This window comes from Anolis sagrei, chromosome 1 (assembly GCF_037176765.1).
Source record: "Anolis sagrei isolate rAnoSag1 chromosome 1, rAnoSag1.mat, whole genome shotgun sequence".
In the NCBI taxonomy this organism is placed as follows: Eukaryota; Metazoa; Chordata; class Lepidosauria; order Squamata; family Dactyloidae; genus Anolis; species Anolis sagrei.
Window position 1 is genome coordinate 22,168,893 of NC_090021.1, and position 17,633 is coordinate 22,186,525.

At 41.6% G+C, this 17,633-nt stretch overlaps 1 protein-coding gene across 4 annotated transcripts in view; it reads left to right on the plus strand.

The window, feature by feature from the left end:
• The first annotated feature begins 2,845 nt into the window (after positions 1 to 2,845).
• The window catches only part of ARHGEF33 (Rho guanine nucleotide exchange factor 33), a 54,356-nt gene continuing 39,568 nt past the window's right edge, over positions 2,846 to 17,633 (plus strand). For 3 of the 4 annotated variants that reach the window (XM_060754510.2, XM_060754511.2, XM_060754512.2), the window contains exons 1-4: positions 2,846 to 3,301; positions 3,390 to 3,535; positions 5,950 to 6,095; positions 16,623 to 16,672. In XM_060754510.2, the coding sequence (XP_060610493.2) occupies positions 6,074 to 6,095; positions 16,623 to 16,672 (72 nt within the window). In that variant the 5' untranslated portion in view covers positions 2,846 to 3,301; positions 3,390 to 3,535; positions 5,950 to 6,073. The remainder of the gene's footprint in view (positions 3,302 to 3,389; positions 3,536 to 5,949; positions 6,096 to 16,622; positions 16,673 to 17,633) is intronic. The other variant, XM_060754513.2, reaches the window with a different exon arrangement.

Here is a 17,633-nt window from a genome sequence, read left to right on the forward strand (position 1 = left end):
CTGAAGCTTTTCTTTAACATATTCCTTAATGCCCTCTATATGTTCTACAAAATTGCAATGAAGGAATTACTGAATGATCTCCAGGGTGTAAAAGCCAGAGAGATGTTTTGTAGTATAGAGGAGGCAAAACATCTGCTCTGGATGCACAGTTAAGGTAGGATGTAATTGTTGTAAGTGCAAATGCTGACTGATGTAGTTTTCTTCATGTAATATTTCAGTGTTAAAATGACTACTGGAATCTTAAGGATGTTATCACACCAACCTGCTATTCTGCTACAGTTGCATTAGTGTAGATAATGGATACATAGTGACTTGAGCACCTATGATATTATACCTCTCTTCAGTATTGCAATTGTGCTGGTTTGCCATACCATGGTCCCACAATCATACTTCTGCATATCCTTGTAATCCAGCCTTCCTGCACCTTTATGGTTCCTTTTTTTATTTTTAGCATAACACCGATTTCAGAATTATAAAAAACCCCACTTATATCACTCACACACACACATGTTTGTTTCTTCATCAGCTTCCCTATGTGGTCAGTGGTTCCCTTAATGTAAGGCTTTTCCTCTGGGTGGATTTTTGTCTTTACTCTTGTGGCTTGTTGTTTGTTTATTTATTTTTTACCATATTTATATACCACCTTTCTCAACCCAAGGACGATTCGGGATGGTTTACAAACGACACAATTCGATGCCCCCAACAACATAAAAACAATTAAAACATTAGTATAAATAACATCAGATGCAACAGTAAAAATCAATAAAAACATAAATCCTCACCGTCTCATTACTAAAATCATTATCCAGTTGCGTTGTCCAGCCATTCCGTAGATCAGAGTTTGTCTGCTACACTGCATTTGGGAATGCTTGCTTGTTGGTCTTGCAGCTTTTCTGATGACTGTGGTGAAGTACCCATTGGCCCATAGAGCCCAGTTTAGGTAGTTCATTTCGTCTTGGAGGAGGTGGGGTTCGCAGATTCCTTTTGCATGGTCTGCCAGGGCTTTAACTGAGTTTTTTTTTAAATTTGGGTGATGTTTGGAGTTGTTATGTAGCTAATTATCCATATATGAAGGTTTTCTGTAAACTGTGTGGCCCAATTGTTGATCGAGTTTGCGGATGACTAGGACATCTAGGAATGGCAGTTTTCCTTCATTTTCTTTCTCCATGGTGAATTGGATGTTTGTGTGGATGCTGCTGAGGTGGTCCAGGAACTTGTTTAGTTCTTCTTCTCCATGGCTCCAAATGGTGAAGGTGTCATCCATGTATCTGAAACATATAGTGGCCATTTCTGTTGCTGTTTCCAGGACTTGTTTTTCAACGTTTTCCATGTAGAAATTTGCTATGACCGTAACCATGGGGAGTCCTCTCAGCCCGGTCAGACTACACAGAAATCCACCAGCATGCAACAATTTCAATAGAAAAAGGATGCAACCATGAAAATGAACAAAATCTAGCTACCAGTATTAAAAAAAACTCTAAAATCATAACAGTAAATAAAGAACAACACTCAAAAAACAGGAGAATTCCAGACAAGAATAAGTCAGGGCCAGCTAACACCTCCCAACAAAGGCGCCCCCAGGCAGCAACCAGCCAAGCTTTGAAGTTGCAAAGCCATTAAATACTAATAAAGGCATCCAATTGCAACATTCACATTTCCCTCCAACAGACAAGAGTTCTTTCTCCCTCCTTGGGCATTCCACAGATATATAAACCCCACTTGCCTAGTTTCCAACAGACCTCACAACCTATGAGGATGCCTCCCATAGATGTGGGTGAAACATCAGGAGAGAATGCTTTTGGAACATGGGCATACAGTACAGAAAACACACAGCAACCCAGTGATTCCGGCGATGAAGACCTTTGTCAAGACAATTTAGTATGTATTGTCGAAGGCTTTAATGGTCGGAATCACTGGGTTGTTGTAGGTTTCTCCGGGCTATATGGCCATGTTCTAGAGGCATATTTTCTCCTGACGTTTCGCCCTGCATCTATGGCAAGCATCCTCAGAGGTAGTGAGGTCTGTTTGGAAGTAGGAAAATGGGTTTATATATCTGTGGAATGACCAGGGTGGGACAAAGGACTTTTGTCTGCTGAAGCTAGGTGTGAAAGTTCCAACTGACCACCTTGATTAGCATTTAATGGCTTGGAAATGCCTGGGGGAATGTTTTTTTTGAGAGGTGATTTGATGTGCCTGATTGTTTACTCTCTGTTGTTTCGCTGTTGTAATTTTAGAGTCTTTTAATACTGGTAGCCAGATTTTGTTCATTTTCATGGTTTCCTCCTTTCTGTTGAAATTGTCCACATGCTTGTGGATTTCAATGCACATCAAGCACATCACATCATCTCTCAAAAAAAACATTCCCCCAGGCACTTCCAAGCCATTAAATGCTAATCAAGGTGGTCAGTTGAAACATTCACACCTAGCTTCAGCAGACAAAAGTCCTTTGTCCCACCCTAGTCATTCCACAGATAAATAAACCCATTTTCCTACTTCCAAACAGACCTCACTACCTCTGAGGATGCTTGCCATAGATGCAGGCGAAACGTCAGGAGAAAATATGCCTCTAGAACATGGCCATATAGTCCAGAAAAAACTACAACAACCCACAATTTAGTATGTTTATATAATGAAGAATTCCAGAGGGTCTTCTCCCTTTTATATTTTGGGCAAGAAAGTATAAAACTGGCATTTGCGCACATAGTCACCAACATTGAATGAGCATCTCTGTATGTCTTCAATTTCCAGACTGTTAGAGTTTGGAGCCCTCTACCTGACCTCACTGTTTTATTAAATCACTTTCAATTTGGGTTATAACAGGTAGTTTAACTTGAGTTGGGGCCCCATTCATGTTTCTTTGGACAAGATTTTCCTGCACTGTGAATTCTTTTTGCAGTTGGTTACCCACCCTTTCCATTAAACAAAAATCACTGCCAACAGCATTTCTTCAGGCTAGACGTAAATGCATTGTTTTCCATTCCTAATAATAATTAAAAAGAATACACACACCACAATGTACAGTTTTAACAGCCATCAGCATTGTTTTAAGAGCTTGCCTTAATGTTAAACGTATAGCTGGGTTAACCAGCAGGGAGGGACAGAAGGATGTGACCTCAGGATTGCATAATTGGGAAGCTTAAGATTAGATATGCTTGGATTTGAAATTAACATTATAGCATGTGATAGACCTACTTCAGAGAACACCAGACTCCCATAGCTGCCTTCCTGCCTTCATTTGAGAGGACTGTTCGTTCTTAACTCACCAAGGTATGGAAGCTGCAAGAGACATCGCACAGCTAGGGTGAGTTCAAATTTATCACCATATTCCATAGATCTTATTTATGTACTTTAGCATTAACATAATTTAAATTTCATTCTATATATTCTAGGTCATGAATTAGCACTGCGCTGGCAAGATAATTCTGTAAGAGTGGGATTTGTATTTGAAGGCATCGGCAAATATGCACCACAACTATATACGTATATACTCTGAAGTAAATCCCATTGAGTTGAAACCGATTTACTCACAGCCCAGGTAAGTGAGCATAGGACTGCAATCACAATTGTATGCACATTTATCCAGAATTAAGTCCCTGGAAATAGTAAATACAGGGTTTACTTCTGAGTAGATATGTCTAGGATTGCATTATCCTTGTCTTTTCTGTTTATGTATTTGATTATATGTTGTCTGTTGATGTGTTGCAGTTATTACAAAGTATAAGCAAATAATAAAATAATAAAACTAAGCAAGAGAAAGGAGAAATACTGTTCACCTATTAAAAGACATATAAAAATCCAAAACTCATTTATTCGTTCTTTAAAATATATTACTATACCATCAGAATCAATTGGAATTTTTCACACTTCAGTAGTACAGTAATATGACTTTCCTTCCCTATCATTAACTCTCTCTCGCCAACAAAAAAGCTACTTCCAAGAAGAGCTAGAAATAAATTTGTTGGATTGATCCTTATATAAACTCTTTCAGGGAAAGCTGCAAGAAAGCAAATAGTTCCCTTGAATAATATACACAGAAAAAGGACAATCTCTCTGCAATGCTTCCTTCCATGAGAACAATACTAATTTAATTCCAAGGGATTTACTTTTAGAAGACAGAAGTAGGATTGGGTTGCTATGAGGTATGGCCATGTTCCAGAAGCATTCTCTCCTGATGCTTCGCCGGCATCTATGGCAAGCATCCTCAGAAGATGTGAGGTCTGATGGAAACTAGGCAAGTGGGGTTTATATATCTGTGGAATGCCCAGGGTGGGAGAAAGAACTCTTGTCTGTTGGAGGCAAGTGTGAATGTTGCAATTGCAGACCTCACAACCTGCCATAGAGAAGTATGGAGAAGTTTGGTGTCTGGCCAGGATGAGTACAGGACAAGATCATAGAACTAGAGTCAAGGATTTGGAAGAGACCCCCAGGAGCCAACCATCTCAACCCCATGGCTCAATGCTATGAAATCCTGAGAGTTATCGTTTGTTGAGGTACCAGCAGTCTTTAGCAGAGAAGGCTGAATACCTTGAAAAATCAGTGACTCATAAGGATGAGTGCATCTACACTATAGAACTGATGCAGTTTGACACCACTTTAAGTACGCTGGATCAATGTTATGGAATCACAGGAGTTGTAGCTTTACAGAGTCTTTAGCCTCCTCTGCCAAAGAGTTCTACAACTCCCACAATTCTACAGTCCTTAAATCATAAGGACTGTAAATACAATAAATACGCAAAAGAGGCAACAACAGTCTTGCACTGTGGTGTATGTGGTGTCCAGCCAGGATGCATGAAGAAAAAGATCATAGAACTAGAGAGCCAAAGTGTTGGAAGAGACTCCAGGGACCATCCATCGCAACCCTTATCTGACCTGCAGAGACACACAACTAAAGCACTCCCAATAGATGACAAGCAAATAGAGTTGAGTTGGCTTCTTTGTTTGGCCAGCCTTACCTGAGATCAGAACTATCTAATAAAATTGTTCTCTTTTGCTCTTGCGTTAACCCTACCCTTTTCCTGGAATTCTGGGTGCACCGAGAGGACCTTCTCGGTGGTGGCCCCTTGACTCTGGAACTAGCTTCCCAAGGACATCCGGGATGCCCCAACTCTGGCAATCTTTAGGAGGAGCCTGAAAACGTGGTTGTTCCAGTGTGCCTTTTCAGAATAATTGAAACTCTCAGCAATATGTACTCAAAATGCACTTTATTATTGATTTAGGATTGATTTGCATGCCCTATCCCCTCCAAAATTTCTATCCCAGTTATATCCTACCTTGCCCATGCCCAGCATTATTTTTTAAATTTTTAATTTTACATTTGGCCCAGCCGTAGGTTTTTAATTGCTTGTTGTGTTACTGTATTGCTTATTTTTATTTCTGTTTATGAGATATATTTTAACTTTTGTATTGTTTGCTATTGCTTTATTACTGATATATTGTGGGCTCGGCCTCATGTAAGCCACACCGAGTCCCTTGGGGAGATGGTAGCGGGGTATAAATAAAGTATTATTATTATTATTATTATTAGTATTAGTATTATTATTAGTATTATTGTCTACACTGTAGAATTAATGCAGTTTAGGACCACTTTAACTGCCCTGGCTCATCATTATGGAATCCTGAGAGTTGTAGTTTGGTGAGGCACCAGTGCTCTTTAACAGAGAAGGCTAAAGACCATGTCAAACACCAGCTCCCATGTTTCCATAACATTGATCCAGAGCAGTTAAAGTGGTATCAAACTGCATTAATTCTACAGTGTAGATGCATTCCCTGATAAAAGTATGACTGTGATGGTTAAGCCTTCCAAAAAGAATAAGGAAAAACATAAATTGGTACAAATTACATTGAGTGCAAACTATTGAACTCATTTATTTATTTTTTCTAATCTTTGGCATAGTTGACAAAAAGTAGACAGATAACCCCATTATGCTTTTTTCTTTCCATTGAAAATAGGAGTTGGGCCATCTGATTCCTCCCTTGAACTCACATGTTTAGATTCTTCAGAACCATGAGATGGGTTTTTACCCCCCTGAACAATAAAGGACAGATGGTTAACTGGACTTGACAACATCCAAGCATGGATTCAAACAGAAAAGAAGGTAAACAGATATATATTTTTTCCAACAGGGGTTAAAAAGGCGTAGCATTACCAGAATTAAAACACATGTCCATTCAGTGGCTGTGTATAAGGTGTTGTAGTGGGAGCTGTAGTTTGGTGAGGAACCAACACCTTGCTATCTCATTGCTGAAATTCCCTCTTCTACTCCGCTACTAGAAATGTAGGAGTTTGGCACCTTTAATTCTAGCAACTCTAAATGGGTGCCGAATGTTGGTCCTCAGCATTCGTGGCCTACATTTTGGAGGAAATCTTCTGCAGTTGACATTGGCCGCCCTTTCCTTTTGGGAACTGCAGCGAGAAAGACTTTTAAATGCTTAGTGCTGCTTATGTTGGCTAGGTTTCTGTATCTAATTAGGTAACTTTCATGCGGGATATAAATAGCTACACAATTAGAATGAGGCCTAGATGTTCGTTATGGTGTGAAGTGCGAAAGTGTTTTAAGTGAGTGCTGGATTAGAATACAAGGAGAGCAGGGTTCGAGTGCCATCTCAGCTACAGAAACTCACTAATTGACTTTGGGCAAGTTGCACTCTCTCAGCCTCAAAAGGAAGCAAAAGTAAAACCTCTCTGAACAACTCCTACCTATCAAACCCCATGATAGGGTCGTCTTGGGGTCTCCAGAAGTCGAAAACTATTTGAAAGCATATCACAAGAATAGAGCAGAGATATCTCTTCGTCTCATTTTGTAAAAAGGTAAAGGTAAAGGTTTCCCCTTGACATTAAGTCTAGTTGTGTCCAACTCTGGGGGTTGGTGCTCATCTCGATTTCTAAACTGAAGAGCCAGCGTTGTCCGTAGACACCTCCAAGGTCATGCGGCCAGCATGACTGCATGGAGCACCATTACCTTCCCGCAGAAGTGGTACATATTGATCTACTCACATTTGCATGTTTTCGAACTGTTAGATTGGCAGAAGCTGGGGTTAACAGCAGGAGTTCACCTCGCATCCCAGATTCGAACCGCTAACCTTTCGGTCAGCAAGTTCAGCAGCTCAGTGATTTAACCGTATATTGTATACATTAATCAAAATCAAAACATAAAATATCGCTATTTGTTTTCTTGTAATACACAGGTGCCCAGGTACAGTTGGGAATGACAGTATCATATTAAAGTCCATGAAAGTTCAATATATCTGATTCGAACCAGATTCGAACTACCAACTTTTGGTGGTTGGCAGAAGCTGGAGCTAACAGCAGGAGCTAACCCCACTCCCCAGATTTGAACTGCCAATCTTTCAGTCATCAAATTCAGTAGCTTGGCAATTTAACCCACTGTGCCACCAGAGGTGCCACATTTAATAATATTACTGCATTAAGCAGATGGTCATCATTTTGACACTGGATTCTATATAAAACATTTTGTTCTAAAAGCATGTTTAAAAATTAAAATGCAGAGCAAAACCACTTTCCGATAGGTCATTCTAATCTATAGGTAGAATTATCCACAGGTGCAGTTTCTGTTCTCTTTTGATATGTAACACAATGTTTATTTAACATGCTTAATCAACCATGCTTAATCCCGCAAACTTTACCAATATTTTAAGTTGCATCATGATAGGCAGGTGTGCCAGGTTTGATGCAGATCCATCGTTAGTTGATACAGACAGCTTTCTGGATGTGACTGGAATCCGATATCAAGTCTCCCTAATCCTGTTATGGACATGATGGGATACGTAGAATCATAGAATCATAGAGTTGGAAGAGACCTCTTGGGCCATCCAGTCCAACCCCCTGTCAAGAAACAAGAAAATCGCATTCAAATCACCCCCGACAGATGGCCATCCAGCCTCTGTTTCAAAGCCTCCAAAGAAGGAGCCTCCACCACGTGTGCTAAGTTTGGTCCAGATCTATCATCAGTGGGATTCTCATGACTCTTGACATAGAATCATAGAATCAAAGAGTTGGAAGAGACCTCGTGGGCCATCCAGTCCAACCCCCTGCTAAGAAGCAGGAATATTGCATTCAAATCACCCCTGACAGATGGCCAGCCATATAATAATAATAATAATAATAATAATAATAATAATAATAGTAATAATAATAATAATGCTTTATTTGTATACCGTCCTATCTCCCCAAGAGGACTCAGGGCGGTTTCCAACATATAAGGCAAAACATTCAATTGCCAGAAAAGAAAACAATACAGACAAATTAAAATAAAACACCATAAAACATAGAAACCTACTAAAAGATACATAATTTTTTTAAAAAAGCCAATTCTATTATAGCTCCATCAGATGGGTTCAAAATACCAATGGCCAGGATTACAAAATAGACGTGGTAACTATAAAAGTGGTGGGCAAGGGATAGTGCCACAGCGTATCATAGGGTTGGGGAAGTGGATAAAGTGCAGAAACAGAGTACTATCTGACGGCTTAGGGAAGAATCATTGTCGAAAACCTGCTGGAACATCCAGGTGTTCAGGTCCCTGTGGAAGGAGGACAGTGTTGGGGATTGCCTAATCTCCCTGGAGTTCTAAAGTCAGGTGGCCACCACCAAGAAGGCCCTCTCTCTAGTCCCACCAACCATGCTTGTAATGGTGATGGGAGCAAGAGGAGGGCCTCCCCGGCAGATCTTGGAGCTCGCGCTGGTTCATAGGAGGAGATGTGATCACGAAGATAGGCAGGGCCTGAACCGTTTATAGAATCATAGAATCATTGAATCATAGAGTTGGAAGAGACCTCGTTGGCCATCCAGTCCAACCCCCTGCCCAGAAGCAGGAAAATCTCATTCAAAGCACACCTGACAGGACTTTGTAGGTCATAACTGATGGGAATCAGAGCTGTTAGGCTCAAATATAGCCCTCACTTGGGGTGATTCCACAAAAATATAGCAGAATGCCAGAAGCACAGTTCATAACCAGCAGAAGCTTACGTGAAGTGAGCAAGGATTAGTCTCCATTCAACAGGATGGCACAGGATTGCAGGAGCCACAACTTCATAGGTTCAAAATATATCTTTATTGAAGACAAAATAAATCCTTTCTGGGTAGGAAAGGTTCTTGGAGCTAACTAGCTTACTAAGCTATCTTCTAAGAAAAGTAAAAGATGATAAAAATAAGGAAATATGCATGCAACTACATCATGTCTACAAGAAAGGAGATTCCATCTGAACATGAGGAAGAACTTCCTGACTGTGAGAGCCGTTCAGCAGTGGAACTCTCTGTCCCAGAGTGTGATAGAGGCTCCTTCTTTGGAAGCTTTTAAAGAGAGGCTGGATGGCCATCTGTTAGGGGTGTTTTGAATGCAATATTCCTGCTTCTTGGCAGGGAGTTGGACTGGATGGCCCACGAGGTCTCTTCCAACTCTATGATTCTATGATTCTATGCCTGGAGAAAGGCAGGATCATTCTTATGCAAAGAAGACAAAGGAACAGAGAAGTCCATGAGAATCCCCAAGCTGCAGACCTGTGTCCTCAGGGGGAGTGTAATCCCATCAAGCACAGGTTGCCACCTAATACCCTGATTGGCCCCATGACTGAGCAGGAAGACCTCTGTCTTGTCTGGATTAAGTTTCAGCCTGTTAGCCTTCATCCAATCCATCATGGCTGACTTCAACTCCCATCAGCCTCTATCAATCACCCCAAAATTCTTCAATGGTTTTCAGTTGGATCATGATGGGGCAGGGGTGTGTGTGCCATATCTGGTCCAGATCCATCAGCGTGGGATTCACACAGATCTCTGGATGTGGGTGGATCACAACTCCCATCATTCTGTCAATCTGCCACAAAACCCCATCAGTTGTTTTAAGTTGTATCACGATGGGTAAATATTTTCAGCTAGGTCCAGATCCATCAAACCATGTAAGAGCCTTTGTGATCCAAACTTGAACATTTAGACTTTATCTATTCAGCAGCCTCTCAGGTCATGATAAACCTAAACGGTACCGGCCCAAGATACCTAACTGACCGCCTCTCAGCCTATGAGCCCATGAGGACTTTGAGATCTTCCGGGGAGGCCCTGCTCTCGATCCCGTCTGCGCCACAGGCACGGCTGGCGGGGACGAGAGATAGTCCTTCTCGGTGGTGACTCCTCGGCTGTGGAACACCCTTCCCGCAGACATCAGGCTAGCCCCCTCCCTGTTGATATTCCGCAGGAAGCTAAAGACCTGGTTGTTTGAGAAGGCATTTGAATAGTAGTGCAATGACGGGTAACTCGACCATAGGAATGGAACAACGGAAATGGTATTGGATTGTGAACTTGACGATGAGACGACTCGGAATGGCTTGTAGTTATATTGATGTTTTTGATGTGATGTTTTGATAATGATGTACTATGGATTATTTTTTGTATGTTGTATTTTGCACCTGTTTTTTATGTTGTACACCGCAATGAGTCGCCATTAGGCTGAGAATCGCGGTATATAAGCGAAGTAATAAATAAAATAAATAAATAAATAAGAGACAAGCAAAGCCAGATATGCTGGTGATCCCCAAGTCCTCCCCTGCTCCCCAGTCCTTTTGGCCTCCCCATTTTATGGTCACAAAAATACTCATAATCCAGAAGCCACTTGGGGCCATCCTTCTCTCTCACCTTATTCCAAGGGTTTCTAGAATGAAAGCAGGAGATTGCTCTTGTATCTATGCTCCAGGCCCTAGCCACAGCTGAAGCAGAAATTAATTTCAGGATGATTTCAATTAATTAATGTCCTCCAAGGAATGACAACTTCATTAGTATCGCAGCAGGAGTTAAACACAACTGACACCTAGTTATCTCAGTATTAGTATTTTCTTGAAAGGGTATGCACAGTTAAACCATCAGTAATGGGCAAATAATGTTTATGCTCACTTTCATGGGCTGATCTTTTGAAGCAGCCACTAAATGTGTCCAAATGGATATGATATTACGTGGGTTTTTTCGTCTTTAGCACATAGCTAACTTGAAGTGGTGTAGGTAGTGGTAAGCTTATTGGAACTATGCAGAGCAAATGGCGGGCTCACATTTGGCCCCGTTACAATTTCAATCCAGACTGGGGGTTTTCCAGCATCTATTTGCTTGAAGAGGAAAACAAGGGTTGGGAATTCCCATTAACATAACATTCATATAGCAATATGTTGCATTGTAATGCCCAGATAGAAGTGTAGGAGTATCCTAAGGAAACACCAAGCTTTAAGCAAAAAGCATGAATTGGTCAGTTCAGGCTGAATAATAATAATAATAATAATAATACTTTTTAAAATTCCACCCTTCTCCCCATGGGGACTCAGAGCGGATTACAGTGTAAACAGATACTGACAAACATTCAGTGTCTTGTTACAATACAATGAGACCCACAAACACAAATAAAGGCAGAGACTTCTCCTTTCATTTCTGGCTCTGGGGACAGTGCTCATCTCTGGCTCTGGTGGGAGGTGATGTTCTCCATTTCCAAGCCGAGGAGCCTGCATTGTCACCTCCTGGTCGTGTGACCGGCATGTGCGCTTGAAGCATCTTATGCCATTTCCACCAAAACAATACCTATTTATCTACTCACATTTGCATGTTTTCGAACTGCTAGGTTGGCAAGAGCTGGGCTAACAGCAGGAGCTCACTCTGTCCCCTGGATTCAAACTGCCAACCTTCAGGTCAGCAGTTCAGCAGCACAAGAGTTTAACCCATTGTGCCATTGTAGCTGATCCTGCTTTGGTTCTTGTCACCACCCTGAGATCGATATGACTATCCTTAAAGCCTTAAACGGTTCTGGCCCAACTTACCTGTCCGAACGTGTCTCCCCTTAACAAACCAGCGAGGACTCGAAGATTGTCTGGGGAGACCCTGCTCTCGGTCCCGCCTTCAGCTCAAGTATGTTTGGCGGGGACGAGAGACAGGGCCTTCTCAGTGGTGGCCCCTTGGCTATGGAACACCCTTCCTAGGGAGATTAGATCTGCTCCCTCCCTCTTAACATTTCGGAGGCAAGTTAAAACATGGCTGTTCGAGCAAGCGTTTACCAATGCAGAGTAGCTAATATAGGAAATCGAACGATTTGACAATGGAACTGGACAATGCTTGATAATAATGAGACGCTAATGATGTTTTTTTATTGCTTTTGTGGTGTTATATATTTTTTTAATGTTTTAATCTGTTTTTATATGTACTGATTTGTTGGAAACCGCCTTGATTGGCTTGAGAAAGGCGTTATACAAATACTGTAAATAAATAAATAAATATCCTGTTGTTCTCCAGGTTTTCTCAATCACAATTCCTATCATCCTCACACAGCCTGGCCTAAGTTGTTATCCAATATACCTGAAGGGTCTTAGCTTGAGGAAATCTGCTTAAAACCATTTGTAGTTATCATATTATTATGTCTATAAAATGATGCATAGAGTGATTGTGTAGTGTTATTATGAAAACAAACAGTGTATGTGATTCATACATTCATTGGTCTAGATATTTAACAGAATTATTAACTTGTCATCAGGGGTATGTGACACGAGGATCAAGTGATATGTGCCGATGAAAGACCTTAAGGAATTTAACCCTAACTGTTTGAAACGCTAAAGTTTTCTTTATTAACAGCATCTTTTGTGTAATGATTAATTATCTATATTACAGAGAAAGATAGGGAGAGAAAGAGATAAATATTTATGTATCCTAGTATGCATTATAGATGAAAACCAAAATCCTGTTGGTCCCTGTAAGTGGATTTATGTGTACAGGAATTAACAATGCAGTTAATTGCATCTGTATTCAGGAGAGGATAGCTGTGACGTTACTGCTGCACATTGTACCTGATGCACATTGATGTGACATATGCACTTGTGAGTATTTCACACTGATGTGCATTCTGCAACAGGAGCCAGTGCTCCATTACACACCATTGCAATTCTGTTTCTTAGCACCTCCAACTGAGTTAGATATACATAAAGTTATGTAATGTAACAGGTCATATAGGAGTCTGGCAGAACTTCTTTCTGACCTAAATGTTGAGATGAATGAAATATCAATCTACTAATAAGATTCTACTAAGAGAAGGCTGAGGAAGACATGATGTTGTTGTTGTAGTTGTTGTTTATTCGTTCAGTTGCTTCCGACTTTTCGTGACCTCATCGACCAGCCCACGCTAGAACTCCCTGTGAGCCGTCACCACCCCCAGCTACTTCAAGATCAAGCCAGTCACTTCAAGGATACCATCCATCTTGCCCTTGGTCGGCCCCTCTTCCTTTTCCCTTCCATTTTCCCCAGCATCATTATCTTCTCTAAGTTTTCCTTTCTTCTCATAATGTGCCCAAAGTACTTCATCTTGAGGAGAAGTCATAGGGAGGAGGGAGGAGGCTTGTTTTCTGCTGCCCTGGAAACTAGGATGCAGAACAATGCCTTCAAACTACAAGAAAGGAGATTCTATCTGAACATTAGGAAGAACTTCCTAACTGTGAGAGTTATTCAGCAGTGGAACTCTCTGCTCCGGAGGCTTCTTTTTTGGAGGCTATTAAACAGAGGCTGGATGGCCATCTGTCAAGGGTGCTTTTAATGCGATTTTCCTGCTTCTTGGCAGGGGATTGGACTGGATGGCCCATGAGGTCTCTTCCAACTTTATGATTCTATGAAATGAAATATTTTTCCATTCTTGGACTTTGCATGGATACACAAAACTATGTCAAATAGAAAACCTCTATTGAAATAAAAAACTTCTGGCCCAAGAATGCCATAGAGTCAGGATGGGAGACTTAAAATAATATCTAGACAAGGGTCATACTGTCCTTATTTTTGGAGTCTTTATCCCACTGATCTGAAGACTTCCCTTGGATGAGAGGATAAAAATCATTGACATTTCTAATCAAATATCAAAACCTACTAAAGAATGATACAACTTTAAAGCCGAACCCACTGATTTCAGTATCCAAGCATGGGGCTAGCCCAGGCATGGGCAAACTTTGGCCCTCCAGGTTTTTTGGACTTCAACTCCCACAATTCCTAGCAGCCGATAGGCTGCTAGGAATTGTGGGAGTTGAAGTCCAAAACACCTGGAGGGCCAAAGTTTGCCCATGCCTGGGCTAACCCAATATATAATACAGAACAAAAGAGGAGCAGAATGTTGACTCTTCGTTATTTTCCATCTTATACTTTGGCTTCTCAGTTTCTCAGTGAGGATGTATTCAATGTTTAGCTAAAGGAGGGAAGTGTTTTCTGTGTATGTGAACAGTTATTCAGCAGCCTTGTTCTCCTAAGGAAATCCAGACTCTGTGGTTTAAGATAATGAATGCCAGGCTTTATGGTTTCTGTTTCAAACTGGAAGACAATTATAGTACATGCACATTTGGGAAACTCTACTAGCATTAAAACTCAGTCAGCCGTGGAAACCCACCAGATGACCTTGGGCATGTCATACTCAATCAGCCACAGAGGGAAGTAATGATAAATCCCCCTTTGCCAAGAAAAACCCATTATTGGCTTGCCTTGTGGTCACCATAAGTGGAAAATGACTTGAAGACACACACACAGCAACAAGATTTTGTATTGGTTGAAGATTTTGGGTTGTCTTTAGAGACAGATCCATATAAACCAGTGTTTCTCAACCTGGGGGTCAGGACCCCGGGGTGTGTGTGTGAGGGGGTTTCAGAGAGGTTACCAAAGACCATCAGAAAAAATATTTCTGATGGTCTTAGAAACATCTTTGGCAGAGAAGGCTGAAGATGTCTCCTCGTGTCCTCTTTCTTTTTGGAAACAGACATCGAATCCTCCCACCAAAAGCCCTCTTCCGCTGCGATTGTCTGGCTCTTCAGCCAATAGGAGGGCTGTTTCTGAGACTCCAAGCAGGGAGGGGAGAGCAGCTGTGCGTGCCACATGGCAGCATGGTGCGCATGTGCGGGCAAGGGAGAGTGTGCAAGGCTGGAGGGAGGCTCGCCCTAGTGAGTCCTTTCAATGTATGAGGGTTTTTTGTGGGAAGTTTGGCCCAATTCTATCCTTGGTGGCAGGCACGTAGCCGGGGGGGGGGGGGGGGGGGGGCTTGAGGGGCTTCAGCCCCCCCCCCCAAATTCTCATGGTGGTCCGCGAGAAGGCTTTACTAGTATACTATTTAAACCAGGGGTCCTCAAACTAAGGCCCGGGGGCCGGATGCAACCCTCCAAGGTCATTTACCTGGCCCTCGCTCAGGGTCAACCTAAGTCTGAAATTACTTGAAAGCACACAAGAACAACAACAATCCGATCTCATCAGCCAAAAGTAGGCCCACACTTCCCACTGAAATACTAATAAGTTCATATTTATTAAAATTGTTCTTCATTTTAATTATGGTATTGTTTTATGTGTCTCTTGCACTACAAATAAGAGGTGTGCAGTGTGCATAGGAATTCATTCATGTTTTTTTTCAAATTATAATCCGGCCCTCCAACAGTTTGAGGGACTGTGACCTGGCCCTCTGTTTAAAAAGTTTGAGGACCCCTGATTTAAACTGTTATATTTATTCATATCATGATCTGATCACCATGCTCAATATAATCCCATATGCATGGTGGTATTGGGGTAACAATACAAAAGGTTTGCTAGGGTAGACCCTCTTTCACTCAGACTCAGCCCCCCCCCCCCCCCAATCAAACTCAGCTCCCCCCGAATCAAAATCCTGGCTACGGGCCTGCTTGGTGGGGTTCAGAATGCTATTTGATTGTAGGTAATCTATAAATCCCAGCAACGACAGCTCCCAAATGTCAAGGTCTATTTTCCTCAAACTCCACCAGTGTTCACATTTGGGCATATTGAGTATTTGTGCCAAGTTTGGTCCAGATCCATCATTGTTTGAGTCCACAGTTCTCTCTGGATGTAGGTGAACTACAAGTCAAAACTCAAGGTCAATGCCCACCAAACCCTTCTGGTATTTTTTGTTGGTCATGGGAGTTCTGTGTGCCAAGTTTGGTTCAATTCCATCATTGATGGAGTTCAGAATGCTCTTTGATTGTAGGTGAACTATAAATCCCAGCAACTACAACTCCCAAATGACAAAATCAATCCCCCCCTGAACCCACTAGTATTAAAATTTGAGCATATTGGGTATTTGTGCCAAATTTGGTCCAGTGAAGGAAAATACATCCTGCATATCAGATATTTACATGACGATTCATAACAGTAGCAAAATGACTGTTGTGAAGTAGCAATGAAAATAATTTTATGGTTGGGGGCTCACCACAACATGAGGAACTGTATTAAGGAGTTGTGGCATTAGGAAGGTTGAGAAATACTGATATAAACATTATGCAGCTACTGAATTCATAAATTAATATATATTATATATATCAGTGGAAAAACCACAATCAGTTGCATGGCCGCAATGTCTTATCTTCAAGCTTGATGATTTCAGCGGGCATGACTCTCAGCTCCCATCTCCTGCCACAATATCACCGTATTTCATTGCAGTGAATTCCTTCGCTTGTGCAAAATCCTTACAGCCAAAAGCTGGCAGCTTCAAAGCCGACGTGGAACTACGTGTTCCAGAAAGAGACAGATTTGCATCTTAAGTGGACTGCAAATCATTATGCCCCCGTTTTATATATAGTAAGCCTAATAAGTCCCGTTAATTGACTGAAGTTCTTTATTCCCACAGGAGAAACTGAAAGTGTGCCAGTGATTAATCCTGCAACACAGATTGCCCAGGTAACAATGAAGAATCCCAGCCACTTTAAGAATTAGGCTTTGTAATCAGTCTCAGGGAAAGCCGGACCCAAAAGGATATCAAAAGAGAACGACAAATCGGAAAATTCAGTGGCAAATGTGAATGCCATTAATGAAGAACAAAAGAAGACATATCAGATATTGGCAGTTCTGTAGTGCATTCAGAGTATCATGTTCAAATGATACTCTGACTTCCTTCTTATTCGTATAAGCCAGAATCTTCACAGAATAGTTTGAGATATACGTCCCTTAAGTTTTGAGTGAATGCAGGGTTTCCAATGTATATGTGCCTGTATACCAGGCATGGGCTAACTTGGGCCTCCAGATGTTGGAGCTATGCCCCACATAAAGACACATAAAGAGGGAATCCTATTGGTGGCCAATCCCAAGAGATCCTGGGAAATGAGGTTGGGGAGAATAGAACCAGGGATGGGTTGTTGTAGGTTTTTTCGGGCTATATGGCCATGTTCTAGAGCAGTGGTTCTCAACCTGGGGTCCCCAGATGTTTTTGGCCTACAACTCCCAGAAATCCCAGCCAGTTTACCAGCTGTTAGGCTTTCTGGGAGTTGAAGGCTAAAAACATCTGGGGACCCTAGGTTGAGAACCACTGTTCTAGAGGCATTCTCTCCTGATGTTTCACCTGCATCTATGGCAAGCATCCTCAGAGGTAGTGAGGTCTCACACCTCACTACCTCTGAGGAAGCTTGCCATAGATGCAGGTGAAACGTCAGGAGAGAATGCCTCTAGAACATGGCCATATAGCCCAAAAAAACCTACAACAACCCAATGATTCCGGCCATGAAAGCCTTCGACAATACATAGAACCAGAGGTGATTATTTACAATTGTACACAACTGTAGCTTAGTTAGAAAAATAATAGCTCGGGCCAAATGGCTTGTGCTGAAAGCTTTCCAGAAATCTCATTGTTAAGAAAAGATTAGAA